The 16,683-nt window shown below is 37.0% G+C and overlaps 1 protein-coding gene across 1 annotated transcript in view; it reads left to right on the forward strand.

The window, feature by feature from the left end:
- Window positions 1-16,683, forward strand: part of CAND1 (cullin associated and neddylation dissociated 1) — a 50,763-nt gene that overhangs the window by 20,779 nt on the left and 13,301 nt on the right. Inside the window, exons 3-8 of the mRNA XM_043965922.1 lie at window positions 1,029-1,183; window positions 2,986-3,109; window positions 4,954-5,210; window positions 5,297-5,402; window positions 6,000-6,145; window positions 15,205-15,497. Of these exons, the coding sequence (XP_043821857.1) occupies window positions 1,029-1,183; window positions 2,986-3,109; window positions 4,954-5,210; window positions 5,297-5,402; window positions 6,000-6,145; window positions 15,205-15,497 (1,081 nt within the window). The remainder of the gene's footprint in view (window positions 1-1,028; window positions 1,184-2,985; window positions 3,110-4,953; window positions 5,211-5,296; window positions 5,403-5,999; window positions 6,146-15,204; window positions 15,498-16,683) is intronic.

Genomic DNA, 16,683 nt, shown 5'->3' on the forward strand with positions numbered 1-16,683 from the left:
CTTGACACTTACTAGCTGAGTGACCCTGGGCAAGTAGTCACTTAATCCTCATGGGGGGGGGGGCGACCCAACACACACACAAAAAGGGTGGTGTGTTATGGCAAGCCCATCTTAGTATCTTTTTTAGTAAAACAAAATCTTTGTTGTTGTCTATCCCCCCCTACCTTTTTTTCCTTTGTGAAGGCATCTTGAATTTTGTAACTGATTCATTGGAGAAAAGTAGAATTTGCTTTAAAAAAGTTAACTTTGTTGGAACACATATTCTATTGTTAAAGTTACACCTGAAGGCTCTTATAAATAGTAGTTTTTTATTAGACCATTCAATTATCAGTCGCTGATAATTTGCTTTTTAAATGAATTGCTGCAGGTAGCATAATTTATTTAAATTATGTGATTATATGGGAAGTAGCATGAAATATAGCAATCCATCAAAATGTGTGGTCCAGTGACTTGATTTTCAAAATCAGTATTGTAATGAAAATGTGTATGTGTAGGAACATCATGCCGTTTACATACAACTTACATGTTTGTGTATGTCTACACATGTACACATGTGTGTATGTTAACACATTACATATTTTAGTTTGGATGTATGATTTCATCTTTATAGGGACCTCCTAAGTGAAGAATTTCTCTACCATTACATCTTTCTGCAGCTCATTCTTAGAGTTGTCTTGGAGCACTGAGACATTAAATGACTTGTCCATGGTAACATAGCCAGTACATCAGAGCTGCAACCTGAACCCAGGTTGTCTTGACTTTGAAGTCAACTCTATTCTCCATACCACTCTGGCTCTTTTTAGCAATATTGTTTTATTATATTATTATTTTATTTTACAATATTGGTGTAACATTTTACTTACTAGATATGTAGGCAAAATTTTGATTCTTAGTAAAGGAAAAACTCACAAATTTATTGATATTTGAACATTATGTATTTAAAGCTCTAGATATTTCATGATTTTTTTCTAGTTTTTCTAGTTGTTTAGTAGGTTTGTTTGTTTTTAACTTGTCTTCCCTCCCAACAGTCTTGGCCCTTTGGTTAGTAAAGTGAAAGAATACCAAGTGGAGACAATTGTAGATACTCTTTGTACTAATATGCTCTCTGATAAAGAACAGCTACGAGATATATCAAGCATTGGCCTTAAAACAGTAATTGGAGAACTTCCTCCTGCTTCCAGTGGTAAGAAATAGTCTTTTTTTTCTTGCTAATTACTTTTATTTGTAGTTATTCTCCTTAAGCATCCTTTTGGGTAGATAAAATGTTGAAATATGTACTTCTTTAGCAATCATAGGATTTTGGGGTGATTTTTACTTTTTTAGATAAAAACAATTTTTACTGAATATGATCTTTAAATACTCAATTTATAGGATTTGTGATCTTTTTTTTGCATTTGGCCAGGATTGAATTTTAATAAGAATGAACTCAAGCTGACTTCAGCATTAAGAAAAGAAAAATTTAATAAACATGAGTATTATTTAGCTTTATATTACCAGTGTTAATTGTATAAGGGAAGGTTTCTGCCTTGATTAGAACTGATCATTCATTAGTGGTAGTACATTAAGCTGTTTTTCTGGACCCTAGTTCACTTCTCTGAAATGTCAAATTTTTAGAATTTAAGTATGCCTAAGAAAAACAAGTATTGTTTCATTTACTAATGGCTATAATTAAAGTAAAGCCTTGGCTGAAAAATATTGCTTTGGAATTAAGGACTAAGCAAATGTAATTAGTGAAGCTAATCAAATTTTAGTCTTTTGTAGAACATTAGGTAGCATTACAAATTTTAGAACCTGTCTTAGTGATCTTAATAATTCTATTTACAAAAATCAATATGGTAAAAGTTATTGTCTTGGCTTACTGAACCTATTTCATTGAGAAACTTGGATTAATGACATTTTGGGGAGCTAAAACTGCCTGTTGATAGCTGGAAATAACTATTTTTTTTATGTTATATTAGATATATTTTTCCTCCTGATTTTCCTTTCCTTTCAACCGTTTTGTGAACGCTTGGTCCTGTGTAGACTTTCCTGTAAAAAATACCCAAATTGACTAGTCAGATATCATCTATTGGTAATTACTTCTTTTTTCTGTTTGTTTAAAAAAAAAAAACTACTTTTCAATTATAGTGACACCTTAAAGTCAGTAATGTTAAGCCAATTAAAAAAAAAATCTTTCAAAATCATGTGACACCATGTTGACAGTGGGTCATTGCTGCTTTTTTTTAAAGAGTGAATTGGAATGAATAAAAAGGTATTTATTAAGTGCTTACTATGTGCCAAATATAAAGGATACAAATACAAAAGTGATACAGGCCCTGTAACTTACCTTATAATATGAAGAAACAATACATGTAGGGGAGCAGCAGCCAGATGGTCCAGAAATCACAGGAATGGTGGATGGAACATTAAGAAAGTTCATTGACATTACATTTCTAGAGGCATTGGTAGTGTTGATTTCATTTTTAGTGCAAGAAGTGGAATAGAGTAGGCCCAGATCATGTATGCATGGGTGTCCAGAGATGAGTGGCAGAGCTCTTCCTGGCGATAGTCTCTGGAAGCTTCTAAAATTCTTGGGACTTCGTTCCTTCAGCAGTTTGATAAAATTGCTTTTAGTATCACTTTGAGCTTCAAGTTCAGGAACTTGGAGAGGCTAAGGAGTCAAGTGCTAATGTTACTTCAAATCTATAGAATGGTTCAATTCTCCATCTCCTTCCCTTTTATGATATATGGAAACATATAATACTACTACCCAGAATATGTTATTGGCATCTGCCTCATTGATAAAAAAATCTTACTGTAATTGTTGATCATTTTTCATTTTTGGAATGGCTCAATTCTTAAGATCAAGCCAAGAACTTGTGGTGTTATCTTTGTTAATTGCAGTAAAATATTTTAAGTAATTGTAACTGTGACACCTGGGTTGAACTTTACTTTTATGCATTTTCATTTTAACATGGCTGCTGTATTTTTTTTTGTCTTTACCAGGCTCTGCTTTAGCAGCTAATGTTTGTAAAAAGATCACAGGACGTCTTACAAGTGCTATAGCGAAGCAGGAAGATGTCTCTGTTCAATTAGAAGCCTTGGATATTATGGCTGATATGTTGAGCAGGTAAATATGGATTCTTGTGTATAATAGTATGTAATGCCAAGTACTTTTAACTATATATTTTTTGTTCTTTTGGGGGGGGGGCAATGAGGTTTAAGTGACTTGCCCAGGGTCACACAGCTAGTAAGTGTCAAGTGTCTGAGGCCGGATTTGAACTCAGGTCTTCCTGACTCCAGGGCCTGTGCTTTATCCACTGTGCCACCTAGCTGCCCCTGGGTTTAATCTTAAGTTCATTGTAAATCTGTTTTTTGACCATAGTGGTTATCTTATATTAAGCATGCTTTTGTTGTCATTTGTTGATTGGTTTTGCATTGATACACTTTTTTCTCTTAAGCCTCTGTCTTTAACTTTAGAGAAGACTGAAGGCAAAAGAATGGGGCTCTCAGGGAAGAATGTCTAGGATATCTCATTAGTTTGATCAGCAGGAAAATGTCATTCTGTCAGGTCGATGCTGGAATGCCAAAGGACTCAGTCCTTGGGCCTTTTTTTTCCCCCCAGCACTATCTTTAGTCAGTGATGCGAACAAAGATACAGGTGATGTTCTTGTTAGCTATGTAGATGTTCCAAAGTTAGGAAGAATAGGATCATAATTCCAAAACTAGAAGCAAACCCGAAACCCCTTCACTTTACTGGTGAAGAAAGTGACTTGCTAAAGGTCAGAAAGGTAGTAACCAACAGAAGTGCAATTTGAACTCATTTTCTTCTGTTGATAAATTATATGATGATCACAGTCCAAAATGATTTGGAGAGGATCTTAAATCTAACAAGATGAAATGTTAATAGAGATAAATAGATTCATAGATTTGGGTTAAAATAGCTGTGTGGAGTAAAGGAAATATGGTCAGAAAACAGTTCGTGCAAAGACTTTAGGCAGTTTGAACCAACTCTTAGAATTCATGGCGGCCAAAACAGCTAACACTTTTTTAAGTTCCATGAGTAGAAGGCTAATGCTTAGAACTAGTGAAGATGGTTCTGCTGACCTGATTGAGCCACACATCTATTTCTCTCCAGTTCTGGGTGCTGCATTTTAGAAGGACCCTGAGAAGCTAAAGAGGGACCCCAGTGGTAAAGAGAATAGCAGCCATATCATGATCACTTGAATTCAGCAAAGCACAAAATAAGAGCTTGTGCCCCAAACATAAAAACAACCGGTAAAAGACAGTACAGGGGCAGCTAGGTGGCACAGTGGATAGAGCACTGGCCCTGGAGTTAGGAAGACCTGAGTTCAGATCTGGCCTCGGACACTTGACATGTACTAGTTGTGTGACCCTGGGCAAGTCAACCCCAATTGCCCCCCCCAAAAAAAAATTAAAAAAATAAAAGACAATACAGATAGCTGTAAAGAAGAGATCTCACCAGAGTGCTATGAAAAAATGAGGGAATTAAAACCTTTATTTGTGAGGGTGAAGAAGGAGGTCAAGAAAGCAGGCAGAGATTATTCCATTTAATAGATATTGATTAAGTTCCTTCTTATGGGGAAGTTGCTAGATGCTAGAAGAGGTGAAAATAATAGAATCTGGACATATCAGATATTGGGAATCATGTGAGCAAAGATATGAGAAAGAGGCCAAGAGGGGAACAAGGGACAATGAATAGTTTAATTTGACTTGACCTTTGAGTACATGAAAGAGAGTAGTATGACTAGATAATGAAGTTTGGAGCCAGATTTATAAAGGTGAAAAAGAGAGTGATTTCCTTTCTCTATAACTGGTTCTATAGTGACAAATTGGCAGCTCATTTTAAAGTTCTGATTTGGTTGGGGTAAAACTGAAGGCAAATATTTTCCACTGATTCACCTGCATTTGGTTGTTATGAATTCATTTGTTGTCTTCTCCTTTTGTTTTAAGGCAAGGAGGACTTCTTGTTAATTTCCATCCTTCCATTTTGACCTGTCTGCTCCCCCAGTTGACCAGCCCCAGGCTTGCAGTAAGGAAAAGAACTATCATTGCTCTTGGCCACCTGGTTATGAGCTGTGGAAATATAGTTTTTGTTGATCTCATTGAGCATCTCTTATCAGAGCTATCAAAAAATGATTCCATGTCAACAACTAGGACCTACATACAATGTATTGCTGCTATTAGTAGGCAAGCAGGACATAGAATAGGTAAGGAATTTTATGTTAAGACTTTGTATGTTTTTAAACCTGTTTTCACATGCTTATGAATAAATTACATTTTCTTAAATTGTTAGGTGAATACCTTGAGAAGATAATTCCCTTGGTAGTAAAATTTTGCAATGTAGATGATGATGAATTAAGAGAGTATTGCATTCAAGCCTTTGAATCGTTTGTGAGAAGGTAAGTATTTCGGATATACTTGTTCTTCCTTTTTTTGTTGTTTTTGTTTTTGTTTTGTTTTATTTTTTTGCAGGGCAATGGGGGTTAAGTGACTCGCTCGGGGTCACACAGCTAGGAAGTGTCAAGTGTCTGAGGCCAGATTTGAACTCAGGTCCTCCTGAATCCAGGGCCAGTGCTTTATCCACTGTGCCACCTAGCTGCCCCCTTACCATTTAAAAATATTAAATTAAGTAATATATTAGTAAGATTAGAATCATGTGACCTGGGGTTTAACTATAAGTAGAGATATGGGTTATATTGAGTATTGATTCAGTAATCAACCTCAGAGCCAAGTCCTTTGATTTTACTACTTAATTAGTAATGTTGTGGCCAGCACAGTGATTGTATTGCTATTTCTTTGGCTTTAGAAAGCAAGCAGAACAGTTACGATTTGGGCCCTGATAATGCTTGTCTACAAGGAAATTGACTTGAGGATTTTCAGTCATGTTTTGAAATATATATATATATATATACACATATTCTATTTTGCTAGGAAAAAATGTTCTGTTCGAGTCGAATATTTGCCTCTAATATAATCGTGGTAAATTTTATTTATAGATGTCCTAAGGAAGTTTATCCCCATGTTTCAACAATTATAAATATTTGTCTTAAATATCTTACCTATGATCCCAATTATAATTATGATGATGAAGATGAAGATGAAAATGCTATGGATGCAGATGGCTGTGATGATGATGATCAAGGTATTCTCAAATTAATATTTTTAAGTTATTGGTGTTCTGACTCAAAATTAAACAGCTTTATATCCAAATTACTCATCAAAAGTCGTGTCTTAAAATAAATCGGTCTATAATTTTATTATTTTTTTTTGAAAGAACATTGTTTCATTTGACCTTGGTAACTTGGATTCGTAATGAATAGATTGCCTGATTATTGATTGAGCTCTCTAGACTAGCACTATAACAGTTCCATTTTTTTCTGATTTACTTGACACAATTTTGACTTTGTTCTGTTTCCATGCAGTCTACTGATGGAGCTACTGCTTTTGTAGTAGTGGAATAGTAGAAATGACTGAATATTTGAACAAATAATGAAGTACATGTACTTTAGTTCTTCTTTGCCCCCAAATAGTGACCACATTTCAGTTCTCTGCCTTTTTTTTTTTTTTAAAGAGGTTCAGATTATATTTAGAATGAGCATTTGTTGAAGGAAAGAATGTTTTTGACCTCCTTGGGTCTTGAATGTGAGTCACAATACTGAATGAGACCTAAGGTTAAACAACAAACAATAAACTCATTTCTGGCTCTACACTATTCAGTTCAGCAGATACACGTATTAGACATGAGAAGAGTTAAAAAGATAAATTAAACGCCCCCTGTACTCAAACAACCCATTTCTTAGTTTAGGGAGTATGCAGGATGTTCCAAAATCTTGATGCAGTTTGAAGCTATTAGAAGCTGTTTGAAACTGTTAGAGCTTTGAACTTCACCAAGACTTTTGGAACATCTTGCATATAACCAGTGTAGATGTGTAATCAGAATGATTTTGAAATGGCTTAATTAGTGCTTAAAATTTTATTTTTTAATACTATTCCATTTATTTAGTTGTATTATTAAGTGACTACAAACAGGTCAAATTTTGTATACCTTTTTAAGCCAGTCACTATATTTAATTTTTAATTTCAGTTACGAATAATTAAATATAGGCAGTCTTTTCTAGGAGTTTTCCTGTGAAAAGGAAGAAATAATAGGAAAATAGTTTGAGGGGATAGTAGGGACAAATAAAAGTTTTCTTAAGGATGTGGATGAGATAGATATGTATGTGAGGTCCAGATATTTGCAGAAGGGGTTAGGCACAAGGAAAGATAGAAGGATACACAATTATTTTTAGATAGAATAAATCCATTGTGTTGTGGTTGTGGAATACTTATGGGTGATAAGATCAAAGTTATGCTCATCCCTGTGTATAGCTGAGGTAGATGGAAGGTTCATCCTATCTCTCCACCCCCCCAACCTGATATTGACCTCCTAGAAAATAAGGGCAAGGGATTGGGCTTGATAGGAAGACAGAGCCAAGTTAAGAACTACTTGAAAGGAGAGATTGACCTAGGGGTACTGGTTGGTAATTGCCACTAGGATCTGGATAGGGTGATAGCTGAATAGAGTGGACCTTTACAGAAGAGATGCTGCATGGTGATGACAAAAGGTCCAACATCAAAAACTGGAGAAAAGGACTAGGAATCTATGTAGTATCTTGAGGGGGAACCAAGTTTCCTGAATTGCAGAGAAATGGTGTAAAAGGAAGAGGCCTAATATGCTAATATGAATAACTGCTTGTTAACAAAAGAAATGGGTTTCCTAGGGGCACAGTGGAAGGAGAGGGCAGAAGTAGAGAAGCTAACAGGGATGGGATGAGGGAGTATTGACAGGCAAGGCTTGTTTGGGTCTGTTTTTGTCTAGATAGCCTTCTTTTTCAGATCACAAAGATAGCAACTGCAGGAGAAGGTTTGATAGATAGAGGACAGGAGAGTGTCACGTTCTTCCCTGCAGCAGTGGTGAACATGCTCAAGGCCGTAGCTTAGAGTCGATTTGATTAGTATTCTAAACTATGCTCCTGGGCTAAGTCACCCAGGCTGGGGGGCAGGGGCAGGGGTGTGTGACCAGCTACCTAGAGGCCCAGTATTTTCTGTCTGTGCCCTGCTTTTAGGCTGGACAGCAGGAGGGCCTCGTTTTTGTGCCTTGGCCTGGGCAGAGTTGGTGTGGAGTGTGAGTTCTTAGTAAGAATTGCTATTGGAATCTGGCATTATACTTTGTGACCCCTGAGAAACACCCTGTCCTGCTTGTGGTAGCTGCCCTACTAGATTCTGAGAAGGTGGCAGAGGTCACATTTGAGGCTTTTCATTTACTAGCTATCTATGGGCATTCTGGGGCTTTGTTGCCTCTCTACCACTAGTATCACACTGCCCACTGGGGGTTATGTGCTTTCACTTGCCTTCTGGTATTGGGATTTGTCTGGCTATGATCTGACAGAGCCTCATAGAGATTCCAGCATCAGCCGCAATCTCACCAGCATGCATCCACAGGACTTGGAGAGGCCCATGAGGCACATTTGAGAGGCACATTGCACTGGACTTAAAGCAGAAAATGGCTGCTGTTGCTTCGGTTTTGGAGAAGAGGTTGTGAGCTTCCTGATGGTCAGTTGGTCACTTTTGGCAGTGAGAGTGTGTTCAGGTGTCCATAAGTCCCCTTCCAGCTCTTTTTTTGTATTTAGAATTCTTATGGTGAAATGTGATGTTGATATTAAAAAGGACCTATATGTCAACACAGTATTGCATAGTGGGACTACTGTGTGCATTTGTACTGCTGAAAAAAATCACAGCCCTGACACTCAAAATGATGAAAAATGCTTCCCCAGAGCCTAAGGATGTCATCAAGATGGGTGGCTCTGTTCTGGCTTTTCTCTCCCAACTTCCTGCAGTGGGAATGATGAACCTTGCTCATACATGGTTTACTATAGATGCTTGGGACTGCTAGTAGTAGATGCACAGTGCTTGCTGCAGGAGTTATTCACAAGTATAAATTTGCTTTGGCAAATGCATATTCCTTATGCTTAACTCATGAAACTAAGAGAAACCTTTGAATAGAAAATTGTCCTTGAGGCAGTCTTTATCTGACTAGACACATAGCTTTGTTGGATTGTTTAACTATTACTGCTTTGACTTATTCAAGTTAATATAGCTTGGTGTAACTCTTACCCTAACAGCTGTACCTATAAGCTTTGGTCTAAACCCTGTTCTCCAATTTGTCACTCATACGGCAAGTACATTTCACTTGTTTGTAAAGAATTGATCTGGTTAAATTCTGACTTTGGAAGGATTGGCTGACACTTGGATTTCAAGCTGTATCTTTTAGTTCTATGGGGCTTTGTCAGACCTGTACCTTTTTAGTAAAAGGTCAAGCTTCCATTATCTCTAGAGCTGACCGTTCAAAGGCTGGCCAGAGTTCACAAATGAGTTTTCATTCTCCTCTTTGCAGAATTGTAATGCATATGGAATGCAGCCCTCAGTAGGAAGTTTTCTTCTTAATTATGTTCTCCTCCATGACAAGGATGGGGAAAATTATCTTGACCCTGAATTTAAAAACAAATGTTTACATGTACACATGGAATTTTTGCATCATGTTGATTTATACAGATGACAGTAGAAAGCCAAAAGGTGTAAGTCATCCTAAGAGATGAGGATTGTAAAGCCCCACATGTATATACTGGAGAAGAAAATGGCAGACTACTCGAGTATCCTGGCTATGAAAACCCCAGGAACAGTAAGAATCAAACAACACTGAACAGCAACAGCAACAACGCATGTTTATGAGGAAAAATGAACACCTCAAATAAATGCTGGGCAAAAAAAAGTAGGCTTTAGATAAAACTGTCTTGTGAATAAATTTCATGTATTATAACATTTAAATAAAGAGCATATTGTTATTTTAATATTTATGTTTTATTAAATATTTCCCAGTAAAATGTAAAAACATTTTTAACATTCATTTAAACAATTTTTGAGTTCCCAGTTTTCTCCCTCCCTCTCTATACCCTTTGAGAATGTAAGTATTATGATATTGATTATATACGTGAAGTCATGCAAAGCATATTTCCACATTAGCAGTGTTGCAAAAGGAAACACCCACAACCTCCCCAATAAAGTAAAAAAAGTAGTATAGATTGTTTAGTAGTATTTGTTGACATGAACAAAACATCAACCTTATCTTTGCTGTAGAGAACTTAGTATACACTCATTTTGAAAGAAAATTGGCTATAATTACCTAAGTACTCAGATACTGGAATGTAGTAGACAAAATTTAAAAGGAGTTTCAAGATGCAAAAAGTAAGTAGATGCTTATTATTATTTGCTAAATTTGGGATTGTCATACTTTGCAAATTTCACAAATGTGAAATAAAGGAATTAGCTGTAATCAAATATTACCTTTAGTTAAAAGCTCATATTAAATGTACATAGCTTACACACATGTTATATGCATGTTCAGATTCATATTTTATTTCTCTCACTTAGAAAGGGACAGTTCAATTCTGAAGGGACAGGAGATGGTTGGTTTCTGAATATATGGAATAAGACTCAACCTAAGCTTTAAGAAGAATGGAGCGAAGGGCCCCTGAGCAGTTAACAGGGATTATAACTTTATGTCATGAATTTGATCAGTTTTCCAACTAGAAGGGTAAAAAAACACAAATTGGCACTGTATATAAAACCAAAAGGCAGCTGGATTTATATAACTCAAAAAAACTTAGACATGGAATGGCTTTCTTTAATGTAACAGCATATATTTAACTTTTCTGCAAAGAATGTTTATATTCTAAAAACAAAGCTAGCATTATTTGCAATGAAGAAATGGTGAAAGACTGCAGTAATTGAGGATTTCATTTTTCTACATTTTTGTTTGGCATGAGTTGTAGAAACTAGTCCTAAAAAGAATATAAGACCAGTTAAAGGTATTACATGGTTTACTTAGAAAATTAGAGAGAATCTAGAGAAAAACAAATTAAAGTACAAGTAACTTAGAAAATGTAATAAAGAACAAATGTAAAATAAACACAAATCCATCAACATTTCTTGAGAACACTAACAAAAACCAAGAGAAAACAACAGAGAAAATACATGGGGGAAAAAAGAAATTTCATTAGAATGTTTGGGAGTCACAAGGGAAGTATTCAGGAGTTAATACAATTTCATTGCTCTTTATAGAAATAATAGTCAGAATAGCTAGCATTTTTATGGGGGTTAGAGATTTGCAAAGCACTTTACAAATATTATTTTTGGGTGTGGGATGGGGCAATGAGGGTAAAGTAAGTGATTTTCCCAGGGTCACACAGTAAGTGTCAAGTATCTGGGGCCGGATTTGAACTCAGGTCCTCCTGAATCCAGGGCAGTGCTCTATCCACTGCGCCACCTAGTCGCCCCCTTACAAATATAATTTTTTCCCCTTCTCATAGCAAGTCTGTGACCTAAGTACTGTTATCCTCATTTTACAGATGAGGAAAGTGAAGCAGAATTGAAATGGCTGCTCAGGATCACACAGCTATTGAGTGTCTGAGGCTGGATTTGAACTCAGGTTTTTCTCACTCCCAAGTACAGCACTTTTTCCTCTGTGTCACATATGTGAACACAAAGAGGGAGAGAACTTTCTTCCTAGGAAAGCTGTGCCAATACAATAAAAATACTTTCTGAAGTAATTTATAGACCACATTATACTACTTGGATTTATAAGAAGAGTTTCATTTATAGAACTGGGGGTGTGTGTGGGAGTGTGGATATAAAGGGAGCTTTGAATGAATGAATTTCAAACTGTTACAAAGCAGTAATCATTAAAATTATATTCTCAATAAATATTAAATGTCTACTATGTGCCAGGTACTGGGGATAGAAGTTCTTTTTTTTTTAATATAAGTTCAAATAATGAAATGATTCCTGCTTGCAAAGAACTTACCTTCTAATAAGTATTAGTTGCAAAATTAAAAAGTAGAACAGCCGATATAAGTAAGGCCTGGAAGCAGAGAAGTCCAGTATGAGATAAACTGAAGAAGCATTAGGGGATGAACTCTACTCTACAGGATGATGATCAGATTACTGGAGGATGAGCTCTCTATTAGGAACTGCCAGCATAGTAGTTGGCAGAACATATGCTTTTACCAGCAACTTAAAAAATTACCTGAGAAGAATACCATATATCAGAGTGCTACAGGGGTCCATGACCCAAACAAACAGTGCGCTCTCTCTCTCTCTCTCTCTCTCTCTCTCTCTCTCTCTCTCTCTCTCACACACACACACACACATACACACACACACACACACACACACACACACACACACCCCCATAACATCTTTTGTGGTAGAACATTGGTGGAAGCTTGTTAAAGAATAGCTGGACAGATTGTAGTATATGAGTAAAATCGATGATTATTGTATTGTGAGAAACAGCAAATAGGAAGACCTGGATGAAATGCTAGAATATGAAGACAGCACAACTCAGTTCAGTACTGAGAAAGCACTGGGCTAGAAACAAGAACACCAAGAAGCAGCTGAAGTCTGAATTGTTAAAGAAACACACCTTCCCTGCAATAGGGGAGAGTGGGGCTGGCTATGGAATGCAATATATGCTGTCACAGGTGGTTGGTATCTGTTGACTTTTGCCTGCATGCTTTTCATTACAAAGAAAGGTTCAGTGGTGGGGGGAATGTCAAAAGAAAAGGTAAGAGTAAAATTTAAAAGGAAAATGAAAGATTAGAATCAAGGGAAGAGAAGGGCAGGATCAGGACAAGCCAGGAACAAAATGATGGAAAAGATCCTTGAAACAAATGTCAGTATGTGATAGACATATATAGCAGTAGTTTTATTCCATAATATGTAATTTGGAACGTAAGCCACTAACTTCTGGAAGTTAAATATTAAGTGTCTACAGCTTATGGCATCTGTAAGTGCTGAATGTTGTTTGTAGAAGTGATCAGAATGATTTTTTCTTTTGTTTGTTACAAAGAAGGGTTTATTGGGGCATGCTCTAGGTGGGGGCAGTTTGATCAGAAAATGATTACTGTGTGAAAAACAAAATGACAGGAAAGATTGGACTAAATGACCTTGGACTAGATTTATTTGAGCCCCCAATCTTGTGATCCTGTGTTTAATTCAGGTAACAGCCAGCCCTAAAGAAAGTTTAAAATGTATAGTTCATGAAGAAGAGTGATACAAAGAATTAGGCTGGAAAAGGAATCATGGAATTTGAGAATTGAAAGGCGCCCCAGCAGCCATCTAGTCCAAACCTTATTCAAAAGGAATTCCTATTATAGTATTGGTGACAAGTGCTCACCCAGTCTATCTGTCCTTCAGCAAGGTGGAACCAAATACCCTTAGGGTGGGTCGCTGTTGTGGCCCATCTCCCTTTGGAAAACTCTCAGCGGTAGAGCATTTTTCCTGACATCAAGACTAAGTTTTCTTTGAAGCTTCCACCCACTGGGGCCAAATAGAACAAACCCAGTCTCTCTTCCCCACGAAAGCCTTTAACACTCCAATACTCCTTTTATGTCTCCATTGAGTCTCCTTTTCTCAAGGCCAAATGTAGAATCATAGATTTAAAGCTGGAAGAGATTTTAGGGACTACTGACTCCTACACTCTGATTTTACAAATGGAACTAAGGTCCAGAGAGGTCAAATGACTTGCAGAGTACATAGAGGGCTGAGCCTGGAGGCAGGTAGAACCAAGTTCAAATCCATCCTCAGATACTTCTAGCCATGTAACCCTGGTCTGGGTGCTTAACCTCTGTTTGACTCAAGTTCCTCATCTGTAAAATGGGGACAATAACAGCACCCACCCTCCCAGGGTGGTTGTGAGGATCAAAGGGATACAATTGAAAAGCAGTTAGTACAGTGTGCTTGCCACAAATCTCAGTTAATTTTTATTTAATAAATAGGGCAGGTCTAGAGGCAGGAAGACGAGTTGAAATTTGGCATCAGATACTTACTAGCCATCTGACCCTAAATCACTTAATTCTGTTTGCCTCAGTTTCCTCATCTATTTTTTTGTTTGTTTGTTTTTTTGGTTTTGTTTTTTGTTTTTAGTGAGGCAATTGGGGTTAAGTGACTTGCCCAGGGTCACACAGCTAGTAAGTGTTAAGTGTCTGAGGCCGGATTTGAACTCAGGTACTCCTGAATCCAGGGCCCGTGCTCTTTCCACTTCGCCATCTAGCTGCCCCTTCCTCATCTGTAAAATGAGTTGGAGAAGAAAATGGCAAACCACTCCAGTATCTTTGCCAAGAAAACTCCAAATGGAGCCACAAAGAGTTGGACACAAGTGAAATGACTCAACAACAAATTTTTATTATCCAGAGTTATTACATAGCTAGTAAGCTGAGAGGGAGGATGTGAACTTCAGGTCTTTTGGCTGCAAGCCCATTGCTTTTCTCCTTTATGTGCCCTAATTGGTCAAAATTCCTTCAACCACTCCTCAAACAACATTTCCTGATTGCCTTTCTCACGATTCTCTTCAGCTTTTTAATGTCTTTTTTTGCACTATGCATTCTAGAATGGAACATATTCCAGGCATGGTCTGATTAGAATATAGAAAGATTATGGCCTGGAGGTTGGAGCCTGATTGGGGAGGGGTTTAAATTCCAGGCAATGGAGTCTATTTTCCACGAAAGGATTTTTAGGAGGGAAGTGGCATGGTTAGAGCCATCTCTGTGAAGGGTAGATTGAAGAAGGGAGGAAGGAAAAATATTACAGTAGTCCATACGGGATAAAGTGCTGAACTTGGTTGATGGCAGTTATTTTTGGAAGGATCTATAGATTTCATGCAAGAGACAAATGACCACAAAATGAGCTAGCGTTAGGAGGGCTTCCTATATTCTGTTTAATAAGACAGGGAAATGAGATTGTGATCTCAGGATGATTTCCATACAAATTGAATGAAATGTTTTCATACCATAAAACATTAGGGGGGAATAAATGTTAAATTGATACTTCTGAAGAATTCTCTAACATTGTCAGAAAGCATGTGATTTCTGTACATCTACTTAAACATAGTCATCTTAGTTCTCTAGAAGTAGGTTTACTTAGATTTTGGATTGTAGTTATGTTTCTTTTAGGTATTATTGGTTATTTAGTTAGGTTTTTTATAATTGCTGGATAAATTAATGACAACTTTTGATACCTGTTTCCATTCTGAAGAATCACAATTCGTTTTTGCTACTAAAATGTGTGTATTTTTCTTAATCTATTTTTTAAAAACTTTATCTTCAGGGAGTGATGATGAATACAGCGATGATGATGACATGAGTTGGAAAGTGAGACGTGCAGGAGCTAAATGTTTAGATGCTGTAGTTAGCACACGACATGAAATGCTTCCAGAATTCTACAAGACTGTGTCTCCAGCCTTGATAGCCAGATTTAAAGAACGTGAAGAGAACGTAAAAGCAGATGTGTTCCATGCATATCTTTCCCTTTTGAAGCAAACTCGCCCTGTGCAGAGTTGGCTTTGTGATCCTGACGCAATGGAACAAGGAGAGACACCTTTGACAATGCTTCAGAGTCAGGTTGGTTAAAAAATGAAGTTTTAGAAAAGGCTTTCTGGTTGTCATTAAATGTTCTTTTATTTATTATACTTACATACACACAAACTTAAGTCAGCCAGAAAAGCTGCTGTTTAGTAATGTAGACAGTCTTAATTTGATTGTGAATCAAGTCATATGTGTCATAATGATCATAATATGAATCTACTCTCCCATGTGGCCATATCAGAAATGTTTTACAGAAAATGATGACATTGATTGAGAATATATTGGCTTGTCATATAACTAGGAGGATTTTGCATTACATTTCTACCAAGGAGTTCCTGGCATTGCCTATATTATTTAGAAATTCTATTTTTTTGGTACCATACATGAATGTTCTAACATTGAAAACTCATTGAAGAATATTCCAGGGAAGCAAACAGTTCTAAATTCAAGTGATGTGATACGTCTGATAGCACACCTAGAATTGGGGTTTGGAAACTTTCATCCCTAAATAGCTTAGTCGATTAGTCCCAGGGAGTAGCCTGAGACACATTAGGTAATGATTATCACTTAAGTAGTGTCACATAGAGTCAGGATTTCTGACTCCAACTCCGGCTTGCTGTGCTATGCCTGCTACCTTTAGGGTATAGAGGTATAACCGTACTCTCTTCCTGAAATCTGAAGTAATTCTAGATGGTTCTTCAGAGAATGGGGAGAGGCACCTTGTTCTCACCCTTGTTTTGCTATTGTGCATTTACCTTATGGTTGTATTATTGTTTTTAAGGAGTTTTATCTAGCTGTTCACAATGAATATTTATCAATAGGTCCTGTGTTGGATAACTGGCTGGTACCTATAAACTAAGAACTTGATGACTGGTCTCAAACCAAGTTTCATCTGTCAGCATTTGGGGGAGGTGGGGATTGTTTGAATGAGTGGTTTTTGTTTCCTTGGCACAGTACTTGAAAGATTTGTGTGTTACCTGTAGAAAACTACAAGGTGACCAGAAATAGCCTTTTCTCCAACCATATTTGCCACTGCCACTATTATTCACGATGTTCTCCAATTAAAATTATGAACTCCAAGTGTAAGATCAATATTCTTTTTTTTTTTTTTTAAGTGAGCAATTGGGGTTAAGCGCCCAGGGTCACACAGCTAGTAAGTGTTAAGTGTCTGAGGCCGGATTTGAACTCAGGTACTCCTGATTCCAGGGCCGGTGCTCTATCC

Source organism: Dromiciops gliroides, chromosome 5 (genome assembly GCF_019393635.1).
Source record: "Dromiciops gliroides isolate mDroGli1 chromosome 5, mDroGli1.pri, whole genome shotgun sequence".
Classification (NCBI taxonomy): domain Eukaryota; kingdom Metazoa; phylum Chordata; class Mammalia; order Microbiotheria; family Microbiotheriidae; genus Dromiciops; species Dromiciops gliroides.